General features: G+C 55.4%; 2 protein-coding genes across 5 annotated transcripts; both read right to left on the reverse strand.

Annotated features, from left to right (window-relative positions):
• Positions 1-758: 758 nt before the first annotated feature.
• TGFB1 (transforming growth factor beta 1) lies at positions 759-14,868 on the reverse strand. 2 transcript variants are annotated; one of them, XM_047712050.1, is made up of 7 exons: positions 13,665-14,868; positions 10,042-10,202; positions 8,689-8,806; positions 7,098-7,175; positions 6,767-6,917; positions 1,460-1,613; positions 759-1,045 (listed from the first exon to the last, which is right to left on the reverse strand). In XM_047712050.1, the coding sequence occupies exons 1-7, from the start codon at positions 14,017-14,019 to the stop codon at positions 887-889; spliced, it is 1,176 nt and encodes a 391-aa protein (XP_047568006.1). In that variant the 5' UTR covers positions 14,020-14,868; the 3' UTR covers positions 759-886. The 2 variants fall into 2 exon arrangements, with proteins under 2 accessions (XP_047568006.1, XP_047568007.1); XM_047712051.1 differs by having other exon boundaries at positions 6,767-6,914; positions 13,665-14,699.
• A 684-nt stretch (positions 14,869-15,552) lies between these two features.
• B9D2 (B9 domain containing 2) lies at positions 15,553-22,147 on the reverse strand. 3 transcript variants are annotated; one of them, XM_047712061.1, is made up of 4 exons: positions 21,835-21,970; positions 21,258-21,349; positions 18,526-18,651; positions 15,553-16,152 (listed from the first exon to the last, which is right to left on the reverse strand). In XM_047712061.1, the coding sequence occupies exons 2-4, from the start codon at positions 21,343-21,345 to the stop codon at positions 15,839-15,841; spliced, it is 528 nt and encodes a 175-aa protein (XP_047568017.1). In that variant the 5' UTR covers positions 21,346-21,349; positions 21,835-21,970; the 3' UTR covers positions 15,553-15,838. The 3 variants fall into 3 exon arrangements, with proteins under 3 accessions (XP_047568017.1, XP_047568018.1, XP_047568016.1); XM_047712062.1 differs by having other exon boundaries at positions 21,771-21,904; XM_047712060.1 differs by lacking the exon at positions 21,258-21,349 and having other exon boundaries at positions 21,835-22,147.
• Positions 22,148-23,191: the final 1,044 nt, after the last annotated feature.

Genomic DNA, 23,191 nt, shown 5'->3' on the forward strand with positions numbered 1-23,191 from the left:
TTGGCCTGCGGGCGGTGATTTGCCAACCCCTGCTCTGCTGGGCTGCGGGGAGAATGCGGCGAGCTCCTACAGCCATACCTGGCAGGGGAAATACCATTACTCTCTGGCCGATGAGCCTTAATCAACTGAGTCAGCTCACAGTCCCCTTCCCCTTGTCCCTCCCTTCCAACCACATTGGCCTTTTCTCTGTGTCACTCACTCCAACTTCATCCTCATGGCTAGGCTGTGCCTAGGTCTTCCTACCGGGAACACTCTTCCCCAGGGCTCCCCCAGACTGCCTTCTTGACTTCCTTCAAGTCCCAGATGCTGCCTCCTCCAAGGACCCTTCCCTCCTCCCCTAAACCATCTCTCACTCTATCCTTCTTTCCTTTCTTAGCGTCACTTCCCACATCTGTCTCTTCCCCAGAAAGTAGGCTCCTGGTGGGCAGGAACTATTCCCTTAACCTCTCTGGGCTCTGGCTTCCTCAACTTTAAAGTAAGTGTTATCTCAGATGACACTGTATCTCAGAGTTTTGTTACGGTGAGTACATGAGTTAGTCAATATAAGGCATTTGGAACAGGGCACAAAGTGCTCAATAAATAAATCTAGCCTGCGGGGAGTACTTGGAACTTAAGGAGGGCTCAGCAGGTGTTTGTGGGAGGAAATGAATGGTGGAGAGAGCGAAAGAGGGGGCAGATGGAGCGGGAATCCGGGAACGTTGGCAATGTTGGGAGGGAGACCCCAGTCAGGGACTCAACGACACGCACAGAGACCCCAATCCTCTCTCCACCTTTAATGACTCCCAGGGGGGCCTGGGGCGTGGTGTCCTTAAATACAGCCCGGCGCAGCGGGCAGGGGCGGGGCCGGGCCTGCCGGGTGGGCGGGGCCTGCCGGCGGGGCGGGGCCTCAGCTGCACTTGCAGGAGCGCACGATCATGTTGGACAGCTGCTCCACCTTGGGCTTGCGGCCCACGTAGTACACGATGGGTAGGGGCTCCAGCGCTTGTGGCACGCAGCACGGCGCCGCCGACGCACCAGGATTATGCTGGTTGTACAGGGCCAGGACCTGCGGGCGGGTGGGGGGGTCAGGGTTGGGGGTGGGGGGCGTGGGCAGGGTGCCCCCACCTCTCCCCCTCTCCCTCTCCCTCATCTCCGTCTGTTGTATTCTCAGTATCAGTCTCTTGCCTTGTCTTCAGTCTCCATCTCGGTGGCGGTCTGTGGACTCTGGCCTTTTTCTCGCATACTGACTCTCCCCTCCTCCAGTGCTGCCCAGTCCCTGGGTCTCCCTGGGTCTCCCCTGTGCCCAGTCTCTCTAGCAGCTCTGACCCAGTCTCCTCCCATTTCTGCACCGCCCCCTCTGATCTCCCCCTGTCTCTACTTCTCAGCTGGCCCATTCCTCTCTGATTTTACCTGTTCGTCTCCCTCCACTCCCTTGGTCCCTTTTTCCCCCAGCCCATCCCCTGGCCCCGGCCAGATGCACCTTGCTGTACTGCGTGTCCAGGCTCCAAATGTAGGGGCAGGGCCCCAGGCAGAAGTTGGCGTGGTAGCCCTTGGGCTCGTGGATCCACTTCCAGCCCAGATCCTTACGGAAGTCAATATAGAGCTGCCGCACGCAGCAGTTCTTCTCCGTGGAGCTGCAGGCGGGAGGGAGGAGGCGGGGTCAGGGGCAGCGGCTGCAAGGGCCAAGGGGGACGGGTTGCAGGGTGGAGGGTGGGGGCACCCTGGTCGCCCCCAGCACAGTCCCCATCTCAGTGTCCCTTGCATCGCCTGTGACAGTAAAAGCAATAGCTGTGATAGCAACCATAGGCACTAACACCGACAAAGCACTCCAGCTGGTCAAGCCCTGTGCTAAGGGCATCACAGTAAACCTTATCTCCCACCAGGCTCCGAACAAGCGCGCAAGAAGCAAAATGACCATCCACATGCACTAAGTTCTATGGGTGCACCACATGTTTGTTGAGCTGCTACCCTGTGTTTGGCTGGGATGTACTAGGGACTCAGTATGAACGACACAGACAGAAATCTGTGCCTTCTGGGGCCACATGCTAGAGATTGTCGTGTTGCTCCTCGACTCCCGAACATGGCTCAAATGTAACTAGGGGCAAATGCCCAACCCTCACCAGGAACCCCAAGATGCTGCCTGGCCAGCTGATCGCAACTTCCTCCCCACTGTCCCTGACTCCAGCCACACTAGCATCCTCCCTGTTCCTCAAACACAGTCCTGTCCCAGGACTTTTGCATTTGCTCTTCCCTCTTCCTGACTTGCTATTCTCACAGATACCCACTCTGGCTCCGTCCTTCACTTCATTTAAATGTATGCTCAGATGTCCTTCAGGCAGGGGCCTTACCTCCTAGGACACTGGCTGACATGCAGCAAGTGCTCAATTGATATCCAAAACACCTATCCAAATGATCACGAATTCCACTCAGTGTAATAATAATTACATTTCAGTTATGCAAGAAAATATGACAATGTCTATATTTGAAGTGTGGCAAATTTTTTAAAAACAGATTTTATTTTTAAGTAATCTCCACCCAACGTGGGGCTCAAACTCATAACCCCGAGATCAAGAGTCGCACGCTGTCCTGACTGAGCCAGCCAAGTAGGTGTGCCAAGTGGGAGGAATCTTAATACTTGTTGAAGCTGGGTGAGAATTCATGGGACTTCTTTATACTATATCTTCGTTGCTTTTGTCCACATTTCAAATTTTCCATAATAGAAGAAAATTTTAACCAGAATAGGAAGAATAGTCTCCAATATCTAGCTTTTTGGGGTTTTTTATTTTCCCTCTCCTCTTCCTCTGATTTATTTTCCTTCTTAAAACTTATTGTCACATGGGGTGCCTGGCTGGTTCAGTCAGGAGAGCATGTAACTCATGATCTTGGGGTTGTGAGTTCAAGCCCCCACTGGGTCTAGAGATTAGAATAAATATATGTTTGTATGTGTGTGTATGTTAGGTTTTTAAAAAGCACATTGGAGAGTAGTGATGTGTAATACTGTACAGCTCTGGGTTCATAATCTCTGTCCCAGGCTCAGAAAGCAAAAGCCAGTCCTCCCCAGTTGGGGGCCCAGGCTCCTGCTTGTCTGGAAGGAACTGGGACATTTTATGTGCTGGCTTCTGGGGCCATGTCTGAGCTGGGCAGGGACCTTGGCTAAAAAGCTTGATTCATCGGCAGCCGAGAACGCTTCATATTCCAGGTTCATAACCTATGAAAGAAACACTAGGCAAAGCTACAAGGACGGTATGATCCAAATTCTGTTTTTGAGTGAAAGGACTAGAAGGAACTATATTCAAATGTTGACTTTTTTATATGTGGTGGTGTGATGGGTGAAACCTTTCTGTATTTTCCAAATTCTTTTTTTTTTTAATTTTCTAAATTCTTGACAGTGGGTGAGTTTTACTTTTTGAATAAGGAAGGGAGGGAAGAAGGAAGGAAGGAAAAGACAGGAGGAGAGAGAGGGAGGGAGGAAGAAGTCTCTGGCACCCTCTCCACATCCCCCTCCACCAGAGGATTCTACAATTTGGGCAAATTAAAAAATATATGGAAGGATGCCTGGATGGCTCAGTTGGTTAAGCATCTGCCTTCGGTTCAGGTCGTGTTCCCAGGGTCCTGGGATTAAGCCTGCTTCTCCCTCTCCCTCTGTCTGCCACTCCCCCTGCTTGTGCTCTCTCTCTCTCCCTCTCTGCCAAATAGATAAGTAAAATCTGTTTTAAAAAAATATAGGGTTATGTATAAGTGTTTCAAAGACTGTCTCTAGAAGGAGACACAGAGACAATAAAGCCGGCTGCCTCCTCCTCAGAGAGGGGCGGGGTCAGAGCTGGAGGGTCTCTGAGTATTCTCTCTGGGTTTGGTCCACATGCAGGTATTTACCTAGTCAGAAATTAATCAACAGGGCGCCTGGGTGGCTCAGTGGGTTGAAGCCTCTGCCTTCAGCTCAGGTCATGATCCCAGGTTCCTGGGATGGAGCCCCACATCGGGCTCTCTGCTCAGCAGGGAGCCTGCTTCCCCTGTCTCTCTCTGCTTGCCTCTCTGCCTACTTGTGATCTCTGTCAAATAAATAAATAAATAAAATCTTTAAAAAAAAAAAAATTAATCAACAGGGAACGAGTTCATCTCAAAACGCTGGGAGGCAGGCCTTATTACTATTCCCATTGGAAGGCTGAAGAAACTGAGGCCCGGAGGAGTGCCGCTGTTCCCCCATAGCGGGTAAGTGATAGAGCTTGGGGCCTGCTTCCCAGCCAGCCCTGCGCTGCCCGGGAGCCTGAGCACAGCCATGTCAGCTCAGGCAGAGCAGGAAGAGGAGATGATACAGCATTTCGCTGGGGCAAGACAAATCCTCTCCAAACGCACAGAACCCTGAGAAGGGAGCCAGGAATCTGAGATTCCTATGAGCTCAGCCCAGTTCCTCCCCAGTCTGGTGGGGCCTCAGTTTCCCCATCTGTCCAAAGACCCAGGGGATGTTAGAGCAAATAAGGTGTTGTTAAGGGCCAAGGAGGCATCACGAAGTCCTTGTGTGGGTTCAGTGAGAGGCCTGAGCTCCCGAAACCACGGACACATGCGTGTGCATTTATAGACTTATTTCTGGGCAGACTGCCTGGCTTTCCACTTCTTGAGGGGGTCCTAAACTCAGAAAAGTGAAAGAACCCCTGTCCAGAATAATCTTTCACTTCTGGTTCAACTCTGACCAAGGGTTCTGAGGTCCTAAGATTTGAATAGTCTGTGACTCTTAACACCCACCTGGGATGTTCTCCACATGTGGTCCCCACAGCAGCAGATGGACCATCTGTGAATTTGTGCAAAATGCAAATTCTCCCCCGCCAACCAACCTACTGAGTCTGAAACTGAGGGTTGGCTTGAGGCTGGGGGACGGCAGGCCATATTTAACAAGCCTGCAGATCACTCTGAGGCACTATGTAACCCATGTGTTCAGTAAGAGTTCAAGGCCTCTTGGAAAGCTTTTAAGTACAATCTATGCTCAGTGTGGGTTTGAACCCACGACCCGGAGATCAAGAGTCACATGCTCTACTGACTGGACCAGCCAGGTGCCCCTCTTGCTAACCTCCTACAGATTCCCTCTGCCGTCCAGTCAGGGCCTGAGAGGTAAAAGAAACCCACTTGGGGCCCCAGGACAGGCCAAAGGGCCTCACATCGTCCTTGGATGCTGGGGAAGCCTTCAGGGAGGCTAGCTTCCGCAATCCCACATCATGGCCAAGTTCACTGCATCTCTGCCCCCTCTCACTTCCTCTCCCCCACTGGATGATTTCGAAGCCCATGCCATTCACCATGACATCTCATCCACAGAAGTCTCCACACATATCTCCAAGAAACTCAGGACTGTTTTAAAACATCACCACGATACCACATAAGAAAGATTCACGATGATTCCCTCATATCATCAAATATGTAGTCAGAGTTCGTACTTCCCTGACTGTCTCACAAATGTCTTTTATTTTTACTCCTCTGCATTAGGATCCAAATAAGTTCTACCTATTGCAATTGGTTGATCTACCTCTTCAAATTCTTTTAGAAATCTACAGAATCATCTCTCTCTTTCCCCCTGCTCTGCCTTGTGTTTGTTGAAGAAAGCAGGTCAGGTTTCCCATCTTCTAACTGTGGCTGATTGCAAGCGCATGGTATTGTTTAAACTGTTTCCCTATCCCTGGGTTTCTGGAAAATTGGCAGTTGGATCCACCATCTCGAACAGTTGCACATTCAATTTTTTGGCCCAACTTCCTAGTGGGCCAAAGTGACACTGTGTCCCTCCCTATAGAGCCTCACATGGCTGGCTGCCTCCCTTTGTAAGGTTATTAATGTTAGTAGCACTCAAGACCTCAATTCGTGCATTCATTCACAGGGTTGCTGGGCTGAAGGCTGGGTTTGGGAGCAGAACTGACTCTCCAGCAGGGAAACGGCATATAAGAAAGAGCGGATGTACCATCAGGGGAGGGACAAGGTCAGGTTATCATTCTAACTCTGCAACATCCAACTCTGAATGTCCACATTCTAAGGAATCCAACTTTTTTGACTTTCTTAGACTGTAGGACTCGAGCATCTCAAGGTTCTCACACTCCACTGGCATTTCCAACTTGCTGGGATTGCTACATTCCCACTTTCTGGGGTCCTGCCATTCATGGATTCCACCATTTCAATATAGCACCAAAGCATCCCACAATCTGGAGCCCATCACTCAAGAGGTACAAGCTGCCACTTCCTAAGATCCCAGCTTGCCAGATTCTACCATGCCAACACTGAGCCACAACACTCTAGGATCCACTCTGGCTTTCTCCAACCCCAGCATCTGTGGATGCTGGTATTTTAACACAGGCTTCCCCCATCGTGATCCCAATATTCAAGGACTCCACTCTGCCATGGCATAAGGAATCCAACATGAACCTTCTTCCAATTCTGAATTCCCAAATTCTAGGATCCCAACATTCCTGGAGTCCAGCGTTCTCAGATGTCATTCACACGCAATCCTAGTGTCCTAGACTCAACCTTCTAGATCCGCAACCTGCCACCACTGAATTCCCACACGATCGTGTCCCTCATTTCAACAGCCTGATTCCAGCACACCACCAAGAAGACAGAGTGACCTCAACATTCTAGGGCTCCCAGGGCACCCATCCCAGCATTCGAGCACTCCCAGTGCTTGTCTTTTGAGCCTCCCAGGCCGGAGGAGAGGCCGGGCCACGTGTAGCCAAGTGCCCAACGGAGAGCACCTGGTCAGCAGCCAACCATCATGTCCTCCAGCCTAGGAGCCCCGGGTCGAAGGCTGAAAGGTCACCTGAAGCAGTAGTTGGTGTCCAGGGCCCTGCGGTGCCGGGAGGTGTGCAGGTGCTGGGCCCTCTCCAGTGGGGTGGCCATGAGGAGTAGGAAGGGCCGGTTCATGCCGTGAATGGTGGCCAGGTCACCTCGGCGGCTGGAACTGAGCCCTGCTTTGGTTTGGAGGGGTGGGAGGTGGGAGAAGCAGAGACACACTCTCAGATGGATGAACTGGAGCAGGGGCGGGGGAGGAAGACGCACGCATGCACTCACGCACACGCACACACGCACACACGCACACAGGCGCATGCGCGCACGCCGCCATGAGGCCGGGCCAGGGAGATGGGCCTCACCGTTGATGTCCACTTGGAGTGTGTTATCTTTGCTGTCACAGGAACAGTGGGCACTGAGGCGAAAGCCCTCTACTTCCTCTGTGGGAGTGGAGAAAGGGAAGGCCGTGTGAGGTATGGCTCACCCCGAAGCTGCAGGGGGCTGGAGCAACGCTGGTTGAGGGGGGTGGGGGCTCCTGCCTGCCTTCCTCTTCCACGTCTACCCTCTCCCTGCATCCTCTGGCTTCCTCCTTCTCCTTTTTCAGGCCTCAGCTCAGTGGTCACCTCCTCCAGGAGGCCCTCCAGGACACAGGTCCCTCCCCCACAGTGACATCACTTTATTTTCTCCATAGTACTTACCCTTCCTGACATTTGTGTTTGGCTATTTATCTCCCCCATTGTTCCCTCAGTGGAAAGCAGGATACATGGGGGCAGGGATGCCTGTTTTCTCCTTCCCCGCTGGGCCTAGCCCACAGTCATAAAAACATCTACTGAGGGCCCTGTTCTAAACACTCTGTGAGCATGGGAGCATTATCTCCTTCAAACCTCACCAAAGCTCCCCATTTTGCAGACATGGAGGCTGAGCCCCACAGAGGGGAGAGGACTTGCCCCAAGTGGGAAAATGTAGGGCTGGGAGGCAAACCCACAGGGCCGCTGTGCAAAAAAGTTTTCTTGAATGAATGGGTGATTTTCTAAGCTCCTCCTAGGTGCTCGACCCCATGCTGGGTGTTCTAGATTTGGCAGTGACAGAGGCTGGCCTTTGTCCAGCTGCACAGGACATTACTCCCAGCTCCCACCTGCTCTTGAGCCCCCATCTTTCAACACCTGGCCGAACCATCACTTATCCCACAAGTCTCAACACTATCACTTTCCCCCAGAAAGCCCTCCCAGAGCCCTCCGATGGGTCCAGGTGCCTGAGCACCTCCCCGCCCCCACACCACTCCTTCCGGTTATCACCGCCTTCTCCGGCTTTGGCAAGGCTTTCTAGATGTCTGGAAATGACTGTGGGCCCCTCGAGGGCAGGATCGAGAAATGGTCTTAGTTGCCACTGCATCCCCAGCATCAAGAGGGAGATTAGGAAAAGGGACGTGGGCACCATGGACTCCAATGGGCAGGACAGACACAGTCCTCTGACCAGTCCTCTTACAGACAGATCAGATGTGTCAGGCACTCCCTGGACTCAGGGACTGCCTCGAACGCTCTTGTCCCTCCTTCTTTCCCTGGCTGATTCCACTCATCCCTCAAATATCAGCTCCAATGTCCCCTCCTCCAGGAAGCCCTCCCTGACCGGAGGCTGAGTCAGATATCTCTTCTGGGCTCCCCAGGCCAGCCCTACCCAGTTTTCAGGTCTTTCTCCCCTTCTCCCACCCAAACAATGGACCAAGGGCTCTGGGAGGGTAAGGATGGGGCTCTTTGGGTCACTGCTGCATCCCCAGCATCCCCCAGTGTTAGGCAGATGGTCAGAAAATGGATTAAGCGGGAATCACTCAGGTTTTAGAGGGTCTGGGAGGAAGGCCAGGTCTTGGCTCTCTGGTACCAACATGGGGCAACAGCTGGTAGGCAATGAGATGGCTCCCATTACAAAATAGGGGTGGGGCAAAGAAGCCGTCCTCACCTCCGTGGCTCAGCCACTGCCGTACGACTCCAGTGACATCGAAGGACAGCCATTCTGGCGTGTCGCTGGGCGCCAGCAGCCTGTTGCTGAGGTAGCGCCAGGAATCGTTGCTGTATTTCTAGGAGATGACGAATGTGGGGGGAACTAGACAGTGAGTAGATGGTTCTCCACACCCCCCAAATGCATTAACTGTACCCCCACTCCTGCTCCACCAAACAGGCCTCCAGAGAGTCCCTCAGATGGTCCCCTCCCAGACAGCCACACTGTGGGGCCCTGCAGGAACCACCACCCGCAGAGCAGCCCTGGGAGGAGAGTAGGGAGACCCCAGTGCCAGGGAGGGCTCAAGGCACTTGTATGGCTCAGCCTCTGCCCCCAGCCCAGTCCTGAGTTCTCTTACTGGTGAAATGCCAGGCCCCCTTCAGCTTGGACAACCCACCAGGCTAAGATCATCCGCAGACATCCTGAGGTTCACAGAGCAAGCCTACAATTCTGCAAAGCTGATGCCCTGACTTCTGAGAGGCTGTAACTAGGGGCTTCTAGGGGCTTCTGTTAGAAGTCATTCCAGAACTCCAATGCTCGGGAGCACCCCTAGAATTACACACTCAATGAGCCTGAGAAGTCCAAGGACACCAAACTCCTACATGCCCAGGAGTCTGACACACCCCAAACCCAGATGCTGCTGACGCCTCCCAAACCCTGTGTGGGGGTCCTCTGGCGGCCGGGCAGAACACTCCAGGCGCTGGCTTTGCAAAGCTGAGTTCTCCAGACTCCAAGAAGTTTTGACAATACACCACATTCCTTTGTTGTAAGAGTCTGCCGCCCACCGTTAAACCTCATATTCCAGAAGACGTGGATTCTAGGTCACGTAACCTTCTGGAGACTCCAGCCTTTCCGGGGGCCCCAATCTTCCCAGAGACTTGAAATCTTCTAAAACAGAGCTATCCAAGGGAACTTTCTCTGACGATGGAAATATTCTTTATCTGTGGCATCCAAAATAGCAGCCGCTAACCACATGTGACTATGGAGTACTTGAAATATGGCCAGTGAGCCTGACAAACTGAATTTTTTTCTTTTATTTCATTTTAGTCAACTTAAATGGCCATGTGTGGCTAGTGGCTAACCTATTGGACAGAAACAGCCCAGAGCCTGCAACCTTTCAAGCTCCCAGACTTCTGGGTGTTTAATACCCTAGGGGTGCTAGGAGTCGGCAAGTTCCCAAGAGCCCTAGGACTCCACTGGGCGTCTGCCTCAGTTCTCCGAAAGTTTGTGTCTGTGGACCTGGCAGCCTCTAGCCACCCGGATGCCCACCTCGGCCCCAGCGCGCAGGCGCGGTCTAGCCCCCCTGCCCCACACCTGGTACAGCTCCACGTGCTGCTCCGCTTTTAACTTGAGCCTCAGCAGACGCAACTCTGCCCGGGAGAGCAGGACGGGCTCGGGCACGGCTTCTCGGAGCTCCGATGTGTTGAAGAGCATATATATGCTGTGCGGGCTTTTCTTGATTTTGTCATAGATTCCTAGGCAGGAGGAGCAGAGGCGGGGGGATAGGGATGTCAGGGGTTTGGTGAGGAGCCGGCAGGCACACCCCAAGTCTAAGGGCTCCAGGGCTGACAACTGTGGCTGGGAACCCGACTGTGACACTTTTGGCCTGTGGGGCTTGGGCAAATGGCTTGTCCTCTCTGGGTTTGTATCCTTACTCTGTAAAATGGGGTCTGACCCCTTCTCACCCATTGTGGGTAAAATGTCCCCTCAGTATGTGGCAGTAGGGGGCCCCTGTGCTTGCTCAGTCCTCCTCCACTCGGAGCCTCAGGTGCAAATTAGGATCAAGAGTATTTGGATCAGGGGCGCCTGGGTGGCTCAGTGGGTTAACCCGCTGCCTTCGGCTCAGGTCATGATCTCAGGGTCCTGGGATCGAGTCCTGCATCGGGCTCTCTGCTCAGCAGGGAGCCTGCTTTCCTCTCTCTCTCTCTCTCTCTCTGCCTCCATCTACTTGTGATCTCTCTCTGTCAAATAAATAAATTTTTAAAAAATCTTAAAAAAAAAAAAAAAAGAGCATTTGGATCAGCCTTGGCTTCTCCTGCCTTCCAGCTCAGTGACTTTGGGCAAGTCCCATTCCTTCACGGAGCCTCACTTTCCTGCTATTGTTTAGGAACCAGCAACCACAGGGAGCACCCTAATTCCCAACCAGGCTCTCCTCATGGAAGGCTGTGTAACTTTGGGCCAGGGAATTGCACCCTCTGAGTCAGACCTTCATCTGCAGAACGACTGACCACAGGGTTATCATGTGAGGTAAGTGAGACAGCACAGGTAAGGAGTGCAGCAGAGCCCACATGGGGGTGGGGGGCAGGGCATGTATGTGTTAAAGAGCGCTCACTATTTGCCAGGTGCTATTCACAACCCTTTGCAAGGGTTAAGACATTTAAACCTCACAACCACCCCATGAGGAAAAGACGATTATTATACCCATTTTAGAGCTGGGAAGCAGGTCATTTGCCCCAGGCCGACAGAAGTAGGGAGCTACAGAGCTGGGATTCAAATTTGAGCGGTCTGGTCCCAAAAACTGCGCTCTTAACCCCTGGGCTATGCTGCCTCCCTGCTATTTTGACATTATTATTACTACTATTATTACTATTATTTTTTTTTAAGGATTTTATTTATTTATTTGAGAGAGAGACAGTGAGAGAGAGCATGAGCGAGGAGAAGGTCAGAGGGAGAAGCAGACTCCCCATGGAGCTGGGAGCCCGATGTGGGACTCGATCCTGGAACCCAGGGATCATGACCTGAGCCGAAGACAGTCGTCCAACCAACTGAGCCACCCAAGCGTCCCTATTATTACTATTATTATTATTATTAATTCCTTCCTCTCTTCTCTCCCTCCCTCAGCTGGTTAGATAACGCAACGTTCATTCTAGGTAGGAATGGCTTTGGGCAGGGAGGAGGAAAGTTAGGAAGAGTGTTTTGTAGTCTCGGGAAAGTCTGGGATGAGTGGGCAGGCCATGACCTTCTGGATGGACTGGGGCACATGCTTTAGGCCCCTGCAGTAGGGGTGCAGAAATGGTGGAGACAGGATCTGATGAGAAAGGGCAGAGGAAGCTCCTTCCATGGGCCCCTGCCTCTACTCCTCCCTACTCTAGCTAGGCCAGCCCCTGTCCCCCACGAAGAAGCCCTATCTTGACCCAAGGGTTACTCAGCAAACCCCAAAGGAAGGGTAGGGCAGGAGCACTGAAGGGGATAGGGGGGACAGATAAGGAGGAAGGAGAAAGGAGGGGCAGGACCGGTCAGAAGGAGAGATGGAGAGACTGCAGAGATGGAGACACAAGGAGCAGGGCGTGGAGGAAAGAGGGAGGAAACAGAAACGGGGAGACCCATGCATGGGGATGTGGGAGAGGTGGAAGGCAGAGATGGGGCAGACACACGGGAAGAGGAACATAGGGTTTGGGGGCGAGATGGTGGCTGACTGGGAGGGGAGACGAGGATGGAAGGTGCGGTGTTAAAGAAATCTCCACAAGGCGGGCGAAGCGACCACGGAAAAGGTGAGAGGTGGGTGGGGAGAGGCGTCATCCAGCTGAAGCTGCCAACTAGGCGCGCGCAAGGCCCGGGCACTCACAGGTGCACCACCCAAGACCAAAAGGGCAAACGGAGCGGTCCCCGCGTGGGCGCCCTAGGGGGGTCGGTGGGCGGGCCCAGAGGCAGCCCCGCCCCGAGCTGAAGAGGGCGGGAGGCGCCACCGCCGCAAGGGCGGGGATCCGACCTGCCCAGTCTCGCCCCAGGCTCCGCGCACGATCCCCGCCCCCCCGGGCACGGGAAGGAAAGGGAAGGGAGGGCGAGGCGGCCGGACGCTGGGGTTTCCCCAGCCTCTCCGAGAGGAACTGGGACTCTGGGGTCCAGACACCCCCTTCAACTCTGCGGGGTCCTCCTCCCCCGCGTTTGCGAGAGGGCAGGCTCCTCCCTTCGCGCGTGGCACCCACGTGGGGCTCCCTTACCCTGACCCAGTCAGTTTTCTCACCCCGATCTTGCAGAGTCGCACCCACCCACCTCTAGGGCTCGACTCCTCGCTCAGCCCACTTCCTCCCCTCCCGCGACGTGGGGGGCTCGCTGCTCCCGGGACGGCACTGTTTATAGCTCTCTATACTCCCTATCGGTCCCCCCTTTCTTGTCTTGTGCTTGTCTCCCCCCTCTCTAAACCCCTTCTAAAACCCAGTATTCTAGATGTCTTGGGGGCTCGCTTCCCCCGCTGAGCCTGCTCCTCTCACGTCCCTATGTCAAATACTTGGGGCACCTCGCGCATATCCCCGGCGTCCCCCAAGGGTCTCCTATGCTCTCCCGTTCTGACCTCCCTCCACCCCACGACCTTGGGTCCACTTATTCCCCGCATTCATCAGCCCCCTCGCCGCCTCTCTGCGGGCCCTCCTCCAATCCCGCCTGGTCGCGCAAGCTACAAGCGGGGCCACACTCCACTTTACCGGCACCTCCGGGGTTCGCTTCACTTAGTTTTTCTGTTCTTGAATTTTCTCGCCTCGTGACCCCTGAGCTCTGGGTCAGCTATCCCCACTGCCTCTCCTTTCTCAAATGTTGGGCTCTTCGCTTCTCCCAAAGCGGGCTCCCTCCCTGTAGCCCTCACCCCACGACCCCCCCCCCCCCACTCTAGTGCCGGGTAGAGAGGAAAGTCTTTCTACCCTTCCACCCCCCAATCGCTTCTCCCCCTCTAGGGGACTGCCTCCACGATCCCGCATGTTCCCATGGTCTCTTCTAGAAGCGGTCCCCTTCGCTCACTATCTCCTCGTCTTCAAGGCCGGATACCTGGGAGCTAGAGAGCTCAGTTCTATCCTCTTTGAGACCCCCCGCCCGCGTTCCCGGCAACCCCGGGGGTCCTCTTCCTCTAGCAGTTTCCTCTGCCAGTAATTTCCTCCCCCGTGACCCCTGCACTCCGGCGCCCCCTGGGGGCTCCCCTCCAGGGTCCCCGGCCCCTCTGAGCTCACTGTTGGTGGTTTCCACCATTAGCACGCGGGTGACCTCCTTGGCGTAGTAGTCCGCCTCAGGCTCGGGCTCCGGCTCGGCGCTCTCCCCGGCCACCCGGTCGCGAGTACTGTTGTACAGGGCCAGCACAGCCTCGGGCAGCGGACCGGGCGGAACCTCCCCCTGGCTCGGGGGGCTGGCAAGCCGCAGCTTGGACAGGATCTGGCCGCGGATGGCCTCGATGCGCTTCCGCTTCACCAGTTCCATGTCGATGGTCTTGCAGGTGGACAGTCCCGCGGCCGGTCGGCCAGGCGTCAGCACTAGTAGCCACAGCAGTGGCAGCAGCAGCGGCAGCAGCCGCAGCCGGGAGGGCGGCATGGGGGAGGCAGCGCCCCCGGCACTGCCGAGAGCGTGAGCCGGACTGGGGTGGGAAAAGGGAGGCCCCGCCCCTACAGGGGCTGGGGGGTCTCCCGAAGAAAGGTAGGAGGGTCGGGGTGGGGTGGGGGGCTTGATGCCCTCAGGGAGAACGGAGTGGAGGTGGAGGGGAAGCTCTGATGGGTGGTTTCTCGGTATCCCAAGGAAAAAACCGAGATGGACGAGATCTGGTACCAGAGGTGGGTGGTCTTGAGGAGGGGAGTTGAGGCAGGTCTGAGAGATATCCCGTCTCCCGGATCCCAGAGGAGAAGGGTCCTTGGATGCGCGGGGGCTCAGGAGAGAGGCTGGGGGTGGGGGCGCGGCGTGCAGGGGGGGTGCGCCCGAGGTCTGGGGTCAAGTCTTCGTGGGAGTCCGGGCTGGCAGCTCCTGAGGGCTGGTCCGGAATGGGGGAGCCTGGGGGACGCCGTGGAGGGGGCAGGGGGGAGCAAGCGTCCGAGGCGTTGGTGGGGGCGGTCTGGGGTCCCCGAGTCCTGCCTCCTTGGCAGGGCAGCGCCGCGCCAATCGGTCCCCGCGCCTCCGGCTCCCAGCGGCAGCGGAAAAGTCTCAAAACTTTTTTTCCTCTTCTCCCAACCAGCTCGTCCCTCCTCCCGCTCCTCCTCCCCCTCCTCCCCGCAGTGGCGGCGGCGGCGGCGGGGGCGGCGGCGGCTCGTCTCAGACTCTGGGGCCTCGGGCTGCTCCTCAGCGGCTCCTTTCTCCGCTCCCGGCGGAGGCCAGCCCGCGGGCGGCTCCGAGCCGGGGGGGGTGCCCCGGAGGGGGCGTCCCCCCTGCCCCCGGCCGGGGGCCTCGCTGTCTGACGGATCCTCGGCGGGAGGAGGGGGTGGGACGGCCCGGGGCGCGAAGGGCGGCGGCGGCGGTGGCGGCGGCAGCGGCGGGGACCGGCTGGGACGGCGGGGGGGGGTTTTGAAGCCGCCCCGGCCCCACCCAGGAAGCGCGCGGGGCGGGGGCGGCCCCCAGGGGGAGGACATGGGGGGCCGGGCCACCGTCCTCATCTCGCGTGGGCGGGCTCCGAGGGGGGTCCCTTAAGCCCCGGGGGGAGGGGGCGGGCACCCCGGCTCCGCCCCGCGAACGGGGTGCTGCCTCCTGGCGGCCGAGGGCGACCAAAACGGGCAGATGGGTTGCCTGTGGCTCTGAGGGCTGCGAGGGTCACGGAGAGAATGAAAACCTGGCGGGGAGGGCTCACTCAGAGGTTGGGGACACTGGGTCGGGGGGATCAGAGGGCGGGGATCCCAGCGGACAGAGAGTGGGAGGCTGAGGAAGAGGGCCAGCCAGAAGATGGGGTCCCAGTGGGGAGGGGGGCACAAGAGGGAGAAACCCCAAGGAGAGGGGCACCCAGAGTGGGGAGGGGGGCAGAGGCTGAGGCAGAGGATGGGGGAAGTGGGTGTGTCAGGAGGTGAGGGCCTGAAGGAGGGTGTCAGTGGGAGGACAGAGCACAGGACATCTGGCCGAAGAAGGAAGTCAGGAAAGCACCCACACCTGTTAAGAACTGCTCTCCTTTATTGAGCACTTCCATGGGCAAAGCAGCCTTTCTTCACCCAGCACCCTGAGACCCCACACGCTTACTGCCCCCCTTTTACAGATGGGGAAACTGGACCTGAAGGGGCAGCCATGGGGCCTGAGCTGCTCACCAGGACAGAAGCCATGCCAGCTGTTGGCTGGGGTCAGATCCCACAGTGTCCAGAGCCCGCGCTTCTGGGCACTGGGCCATCCTGGCCCTGGGCAGGTCAGCAGGGGTGTGGGTACCGGCCTGTCCTTGGAGGCACCATCAGCACTCCACACCGTAGCGGTCGAAGTGGCGCAGCAGCAGCCCCAGCTCCAGGCGCACGATGCCGCCCGCCGCTGTGTGCAGGCGGTAGCGGTCAGCCCCGCTGTAGATGGTGTCCCCGTGTAGCAGCTGAGGCCCGCCACCCACGAAGGCCCGCGCCAGCTGCTCCCGCCAGCTGCCCAGGGGCCGCCATGTGGGGCAGTCCAGCTGGTGGGTGCCTGGACTGCTGGGCACATGGCAAAAGCCATAGCCTGAAAGCTGACAGCGGCCGAAGCTGTCCTGCGACCACACCTGGAGATGGAGCCGGGGCCAGCCTACAGGATGGGTGGGGGGGAGGAAAGGAGTGATGGTGTAGATGGTGTAGTTGGGTCTCCCCGGCCTGGTCCCCACCTCCTTGATCTCCATAGACCCAGCCCCCTCCCCACTGGCTGTCTGCACCAGCCTTCTCTCTGGGAGCCCATTCACAAGGCAGCCAAAGGGATCCTTCTGAATCTGTGTTCTTCCCCTGCTAAAAACCCTTTTGTGGCTCCCCAGTGCCCTCAGCATAAGTCCAACCTCAACATTCTGAATCTGGCCTCAGCTGACATCCCTCTCTGTAGCCTCCTCTTCTGTGTCCCCCAATCAGGGCAGCGCACTCCCCAAGTGAGCACTTTGGGCCTAGTCCTGGACACCTCCCTCTTCCTTCACCATGTCCCACTCTGTGCGCTCTGGGCCCAGGACCAGCCTTCTTACACCTTCCATCTGGGGGTTGGAAGCATTATTCTCCCACTTCCCTGGGTTTCTCAATATCCTTAGAACATGAGGTTCAGCTCCTCAACCTGGTAGGCAAAGCCCTTGGAGATCTGGCCCCATTTCACCCTCCTTTCTGTGCCCCTCTGGGCTAGGCCCTATTCTGGAAGCTGGGGACACAGTGGTGAACGGAGCAGACAAAAATTCCTGACATCCTAGACAACGAATGTAGTAAATAAGCAAATTATAGGGTATGTCAGATGGTGATCACCGCTCTGGAGAAAAATAAAGCTGTGTATGGTGGGGGTAGGGATGCAGTTTTAGAAAAGGGTGAGCAAGGGAAGTTTCACTGAGAAGGTGACATGTGGGCGAATGCCTAAAGGAGGGAAGGGAGTGGGCCATGTAGACGGATATCTAGGGAAGAACGCCCCAGGAGAGGGAATAGCCAGTGCAAAGGCCCTCAGGTGGGAGCTGCCTGATGGGGGCAGCGTGGCTGCAGCGGTCTGAGAGAGGGAGAGGCAGGGGCACACCAGATTGAGCAGGGCCTTAAGGATCCACGATAAGGCTTTGGCTTTTACCTCAGTAAGATGGGGACCACAGAGAGTTCTGCATAAAGAAGGAATGGGACCCAACTTGGGTGTTCATAGAGAGACCCACTCTGGGGGCAGGGTGGGAGCACAGAGAAGAGGTGGCTATCATTGTCCAAGAGACAGGTAAGAGGTGAGGCTGGGAAGACTAGGGGGCCCAGGGAGAGAAGTGGGGGGATTTAGGATACATTTCAAAGGTAAAACCAAAGGGATTTCCCGATGGGCAGAATGGGGGTTGAAGAAAGAGGAGGCAAGAATGGGGCCCACACTAGAGGATGTGGGGTCTGCAGAGCTGGAGGACAGGCTGCCTGTCTCATACTCCAGTCCGTCCCCCCCAGACAGCCAGAAGGATCTTTTAAAATTGAGATCTGACTCGTGAGTCATGTGTTGTGGCTCCCTGGTGCCTTCAGGACATGGCCTCAGCTCTATGGCCTGTCTCCTGTCCCCTGCCACCTCACCCCTGGCCCTCCTCCTGTTTACCCCTGATCCTCCAAATGCCCCCGGCTCACTCTCCCCTTTGGGCTTTTCACACACAGCTCTCTGCCTAGAACCCACTTCCACCCCTCCACCTTATCAGGTCCTACTAGCCCTTTATGGCAAAGCTCAAACATCCCCTCTTCCAGGAAGCTCTCCCTGAACTCCCTGGCAGTCAGGCATCTACTCTGGGTCTTCCCTACCCTCTAGAATCCCCCTCCCCCGCCCCATCCCAGACCTGCCCACTCTGGGCTGCCATGTCCGGGGACAGCTCTGTCTCTCCCAAGGAGATGGTGAACCCCATGTGGACAGGGCTGGGGGGGTGCTGTTTAAATCACCAACATTTCCCCATCATCACCCAACACAGTCTGGGCACAGGGCAGACACTCAGTCAATATTATTTATATTGTTGAAATACATGTCATGTTTACCTGGGCTACTTCCTAGAATCCACTCCTCTCCAGTGATCTAAATTTTCCACGGGAAAAGTTTTCTGATACCCTTCCTCCCCCGCATACTCATTTCCCCTGCAAGCAGCTGAGCAGAGACTGCAGAGCAAAAGGGGTGCAGGCCCTGCCTCTCTCCCTCACAGCCCCCTCCCAGCCTCCTCCTGATTGAAGACTCCTGTTTGTCTCTTTGAAAGCCACCTCCCTTCTCTCCCTGTTCCCCACCTTCCCCCTTCCCCCTGCAGCCCTTGCCTCTGACCTAGTCCTACATACTCCAGAGCCAGCCTGCAGAGGCCCCAGCTCAGCCTCTCCGGGGCCAGGTCTGGCCAGGAAAGGGACCCAAAGGGCCTAGGGAACAGGGATGGGGCTTGGTATGCCCAGGTGCAGCAGCTTTGGGTGCTGCTAGCCCCCCTCCCCTCAGTTTGCTCCAGGGCTCATGCTGGGAACCCACCTTGGAGGCCTTTGGTGGCGAAGTGCAGGTCGATGGGGTGGGACCAGTAGGCCATGTCCCCTACTTGGGGGGTGTCCACCTGCGTTTGGCCCTCCCGCACACCTGACAGGAGCTTCCATGCCGCCCCTGCAGGGAGGGGTGGAAAGCAGACATCAGGAAGGGGAGGCCACTGGGGCTGGGGACCCTGGCTCTCCCTGGCAGTGGAGGAATCAGCAGTTACAAAGTGTGGACTCGAGAGCCAAATGTCTGGGTTCATATTCTGGTACTACTTTGTCCCGCCTGTGCAACCTCAGGCGAGTTACCTGTCTCTGCCTTGGTTTCCCCTTCCGTAAAATGGGTGCATAAGAACACATCCCTCTTGTGAAAAAATTGAATGAGCCAATATACAGAAAGCCCTTGGGACAGGGAGTGCTGGTTAAGTGCTGGATAGCATTTTGTGGCTCTTCTCAGCCCATGTTAGGTCTCGTCTGAGGACTAAGATGGGGCCAAGGGTGTCCTTCAAGAGCTCAAGCACATGGTGAAAGGTACATAATAATAGCAATAGACGGGGGCTGATAATAACAGTGACAGAGAGCCAGATGCTGTGCTCCTGGTTTAGCCATGAATTCATTTAATCTGCCCTCTGGGACTTTTATCCCCGCCCCCCCGGCCCACTTTAGACTCCCTTCAGGAGCCTACAAGGCCCTGCATGGCCTGACCTGTGTCCCAGTCCTCAACTCACTTCCCACCACTCTCCCCATCCCACACCACCTTCGAGCCTCACTGGCCCGATTTCTATTCCCCTCCTCAGAGCCTTTGCACTGGCTTTGGCCAGAAAGCTCTGCCTTTGCACTGGCTCTGCCCAGAAAGCTCTGCTCCTGGATGTGCCCATGCCTGTTTTTTTCTCATCCTTCAGGGATGAGCTCAAGTGTGCTGCCTCTCACAGATGGGTGCTCCCTCATCCTCTTATCTGAATGCTAGTCCCTGGCATGTCATCTGTCCTTTCTTCCTGTAGTGACCACTGTCAGTGATCCCTGTGCTCATTTCCTTACCTGCTTTTTAAAAAATTTCTGTCCCTCTACTTGGGAGCCCCAGGAGACCACGCCTCTTGCACACTGCTAAGTCCCCAAGACCTCAAGCTCTGATCTCAGTACACAAAAGGTGCTCAATAAATGTTTGCTGGACAAATAAGTGCTCATAGGAGGTGGGTGCTAATATAATCCCCATTTTACAGGTAAAGATACAGACTCTGAGAAGGGAAGTCACTTGGCCATTTATTCCATTAACATTTACTGAACACCTGCTGTGTGCCAAGCACAGTTGCCCATGCTGGGCATAGCAGGAACATGGCTGACTACTGTCCCATGGTGGCACTGGACTCAAACTGTGCTCTCTGACTACAGGGCCCAAGCCCTTGATCTGGCTGCTCCTGAGCTCTCTGCTGGAATAACTGTCCCCCTACCAAGGGACCCCTGAACTACTAACAGTCATGTTAGTTATTGCTCCCTCCTGGGCCAGGTAAGGAAAGTACCAGGCCCTGAGTCAGGCTCTTCACATACAAGATTTGTCAGCACCCCTCTGAAAGACAAATATTCCCACTTTACAGATGAGGAAAAATGAGACTCCAAGAAGGGACAGCACCCGACCAGGGTCTCAGAGCAGGTGAGTGGTAGGGTCCAGATTGGAAACTAAGTCTGACTAGAGCCTGCCTCTTATCAGACCTCCTTCCCCCTTCCCCAGAGATCTCAGCCACCATCCTACCCTCCACTGAAATCGCAAAGGACTCAGGATCTCCAGAGATGACAATGGCAAAAGCCACTCATTTTGTGAGCGTTTCCTCTCTGTGGGGCAGCATACGCAAGGCTTCACTAACGAACCCCATCTAGTTCCTACAAGCCAGGCAAACACTGAACCAGGCCCTCTTCTCAGTGCTGTTGATACTCATTTAGTCCTCAAGACAAGCCCATGAACCAAGCACTGTTATTATTCCCATTGTACAGACAGGGAAATCAAGGCAAAGACGAGGGCCAGAGGCCACATAATTAATATGTGGTTTTGAACACAGGCAGTCTGCTCTTAACCTCAACACTCTACTGCCTCTTAGTTGCTGTTAGCTTCATTTTTAGACAAGGAAACACAAAGGTCAAGTCCAAAAGCCATCAATCACTAGGTGAGGAAGTTAGTATTTGAGCCCAGAGCTGGTGGCCTATGGCCCTACCCGTTACACTGGTTGCTATGCTGCCTCTGATGGGGAATCATGAAAATTGGGGTCTCCGCAGTCCCTCCTAGTCCTGTGTGGATGAACATGGATGACTGATCGGAAGGGGTTCCTCCATTCTCATAGAGAATTAAAAATACAGGAGGGTGGCCTCTTCTCTGTAAATCTGGGATGGAAACCCATTTCACAGTCAGAACTCAATAAAGCAAAGAATGAAGATAGGGGAGGGACCCGGGGTACCACTAAGTTCAGTGGGGTTAGGCTGGCTAGTGTTTTGAGGATTGGGAATGTGTGTGTGGGGGGTGTCTAACCCCATATCTTTGGGGGCTGTGTGTTCAGAGAGGAGCCAGAGTCCTCAGAGAGATGGGATGGGAAGAACAATGCCCGATTCACATTGTCAGAGTGTGGCCATGGCTGGGAGTCCTGGGAGCCAATGGAAGATGAGGATCAGGAACTAGGCCAGGGGGTGAAGGAAGGAGGGTAGAGACTCTGGGCTGGGGGTATGGGTGGGGAAATGAACCAGGCCCCGGAATACCTGTGTGGACGCCCCACTTGCAGAAGAGGCTACTTTCCGAGAAACCGGTGGCCCCCATGATCTGCCCGATCACGTGCACCTCAGCCATGGCCCTAAGGGAAAAATGTAATCACAGCCCCAGGAAGTCAGTGTACTGTTACCTCCAACTTGACAGATGGGGAAACTGAAGCCTACCAAGTCAAGGGGCAGTACTAGCATTCCCAGCTAGTTTCGTCAAACTACTGAGGTTGCAGTCTTAACCGCGATCCTGACCGCCTTCCCAGGAGAGCCCCGGAAAAATGAGTGGGGTGGGGTGAGAGCTGGGTGAGGAGCTGGCGACTAACCACCCACCAGAAAACGTCTTCCTTCTGCTCAGCTCGGAGGAAAACCCCCGCCCCAAGGGTCCGTGGCCCCACCCACAAGCATAAAGCTCCGCCTCTTCGCGTCCGACCGCCGAGTGGCAACAAGCGCATGCGTCTTCAGTCCAGGGCGGCTTTAGCCCCGCCTCTAAGCCCGCGCATGCGTTACTCCTACCTCAGAGCACCTAACGGTTATGTGGGCCGAAGAGGCAGAGGGGATTGCAGTTCATGGGCCTGACCTGTCCCTGTCTCCACGGACGCCGACTTCCTAGGCTCGGCTCGTGCGTCTCCCAGGATCTTCCTGGCAGCGAGAGACCCGAGGCGCGGACCCTTCCGAGGCTGCGCCCGCCTTCGAGCTCCCAGGTTGTTGCTGGGGAAACAGCAGCCTCCTCTCCTAATCTGGCACCCGCCTTGCCATCCGCTAATTGGCCCTAGCGGCTGGTGGGGGCGGGGCCAATATGTGATGGACGTTTTCTCTCCCCTCTCCATTTTGGGAAAAGCGTCTTTCCCAGCCAGCCGGACTCGTGGTTCCGCCATTTGGGGCGTGGTCGGGCAGCTGCCATCTTGAGTGTGGCTGAAGAAGTTTGCGCGCTAACTGTTTCTCCAGGACGCCTTTCTTACAAAATAAGCGGAGCCCTCCACGCTGTGAGCCTCCTGAAACTCTCTTCCAGCCGGGACCACAATCAGGGATTTGAGCCAGGACCAAGGGAGAAGCTCCCTATGGTCACGGCTTGCATCCCGAGGTCTTATCATGAGAAAAAAAATCCTTCCTCCTTCAGAGAGAGTCAAGTTTGGGAGGGGGTTTTCCTTCCTTTTTTCAGAGTTTCCCGTGGCTCCTCAAGTGATGATAAATGCAACTTCCTTCTCCTTACCGCCCAGTTCACTATTAGTACTGATTCTTAGCAAAGAGGGGGAGCGTGGGGGAAGGAGTATGAGAAATGAGGAACTGAGGCCCCTTTATCTGCAGAAAATCTGGTTGTTGAAGGCTGGGCCCTGCCAGTAACTTGTCCTGTGACCCTGCACGGCTCCAGGTCTCAGTTAATGCATCTGTGTAATGGGTGCAAGTAGCGACTGACTCAGGCGCTGCCTGTGATTTCTTGAGCACTGCGTCTTCCCCACCTTCTAAAACCACTTGAACCCTAGTCTGTATTTTCCACATTTTCCTATTTTTTAGCAAGGTAGGAAAAAAAATGTTCAAAATTACAAGGATGGGACATTTTAATAGGATAGTATTTATATAAATAATTCAATAGGATTACATTTCACTAAGAGATCTATTTGTAAGCTACCATTTAGCGAGTATTTTTTTGTGCCAGACCCTGTAAGCTGATCGTTTTTACATGATTTTGTTTAATCCTCAGACATCCCACAGAGTGGTTAATATTATCAGCTTTCTTTCTTTCTTTTTTTTTTTTTTTTGAAGATTTTATTTATTTATTTGACAGAGATCACAATTAGGCAGAGAGGCAGGCAGAGAGAGAGGAAGGGAAGCAGGCTCCCTGCTGAGCAGAGAGCCTGATGTGGGGCTTGATCCGAGAACCCTGGGATCATGACCTGAGCCAAGGCAGAGGCTTAACCCACTGAGCTACCCAGGCG

Source organism: Lutra lutra, chromosome 17 (genome assembly GCF_902655055.1).
Source record: "Lutra lutra chromosome 17, mLutLut1.2, whole genome shotgun sequence".
Lineage (NCBI taxonomy): Eukaryota > Metazoa > Chordata > Mammalia > Carnivora > Mustelidae > Lutra > Lutra lutra.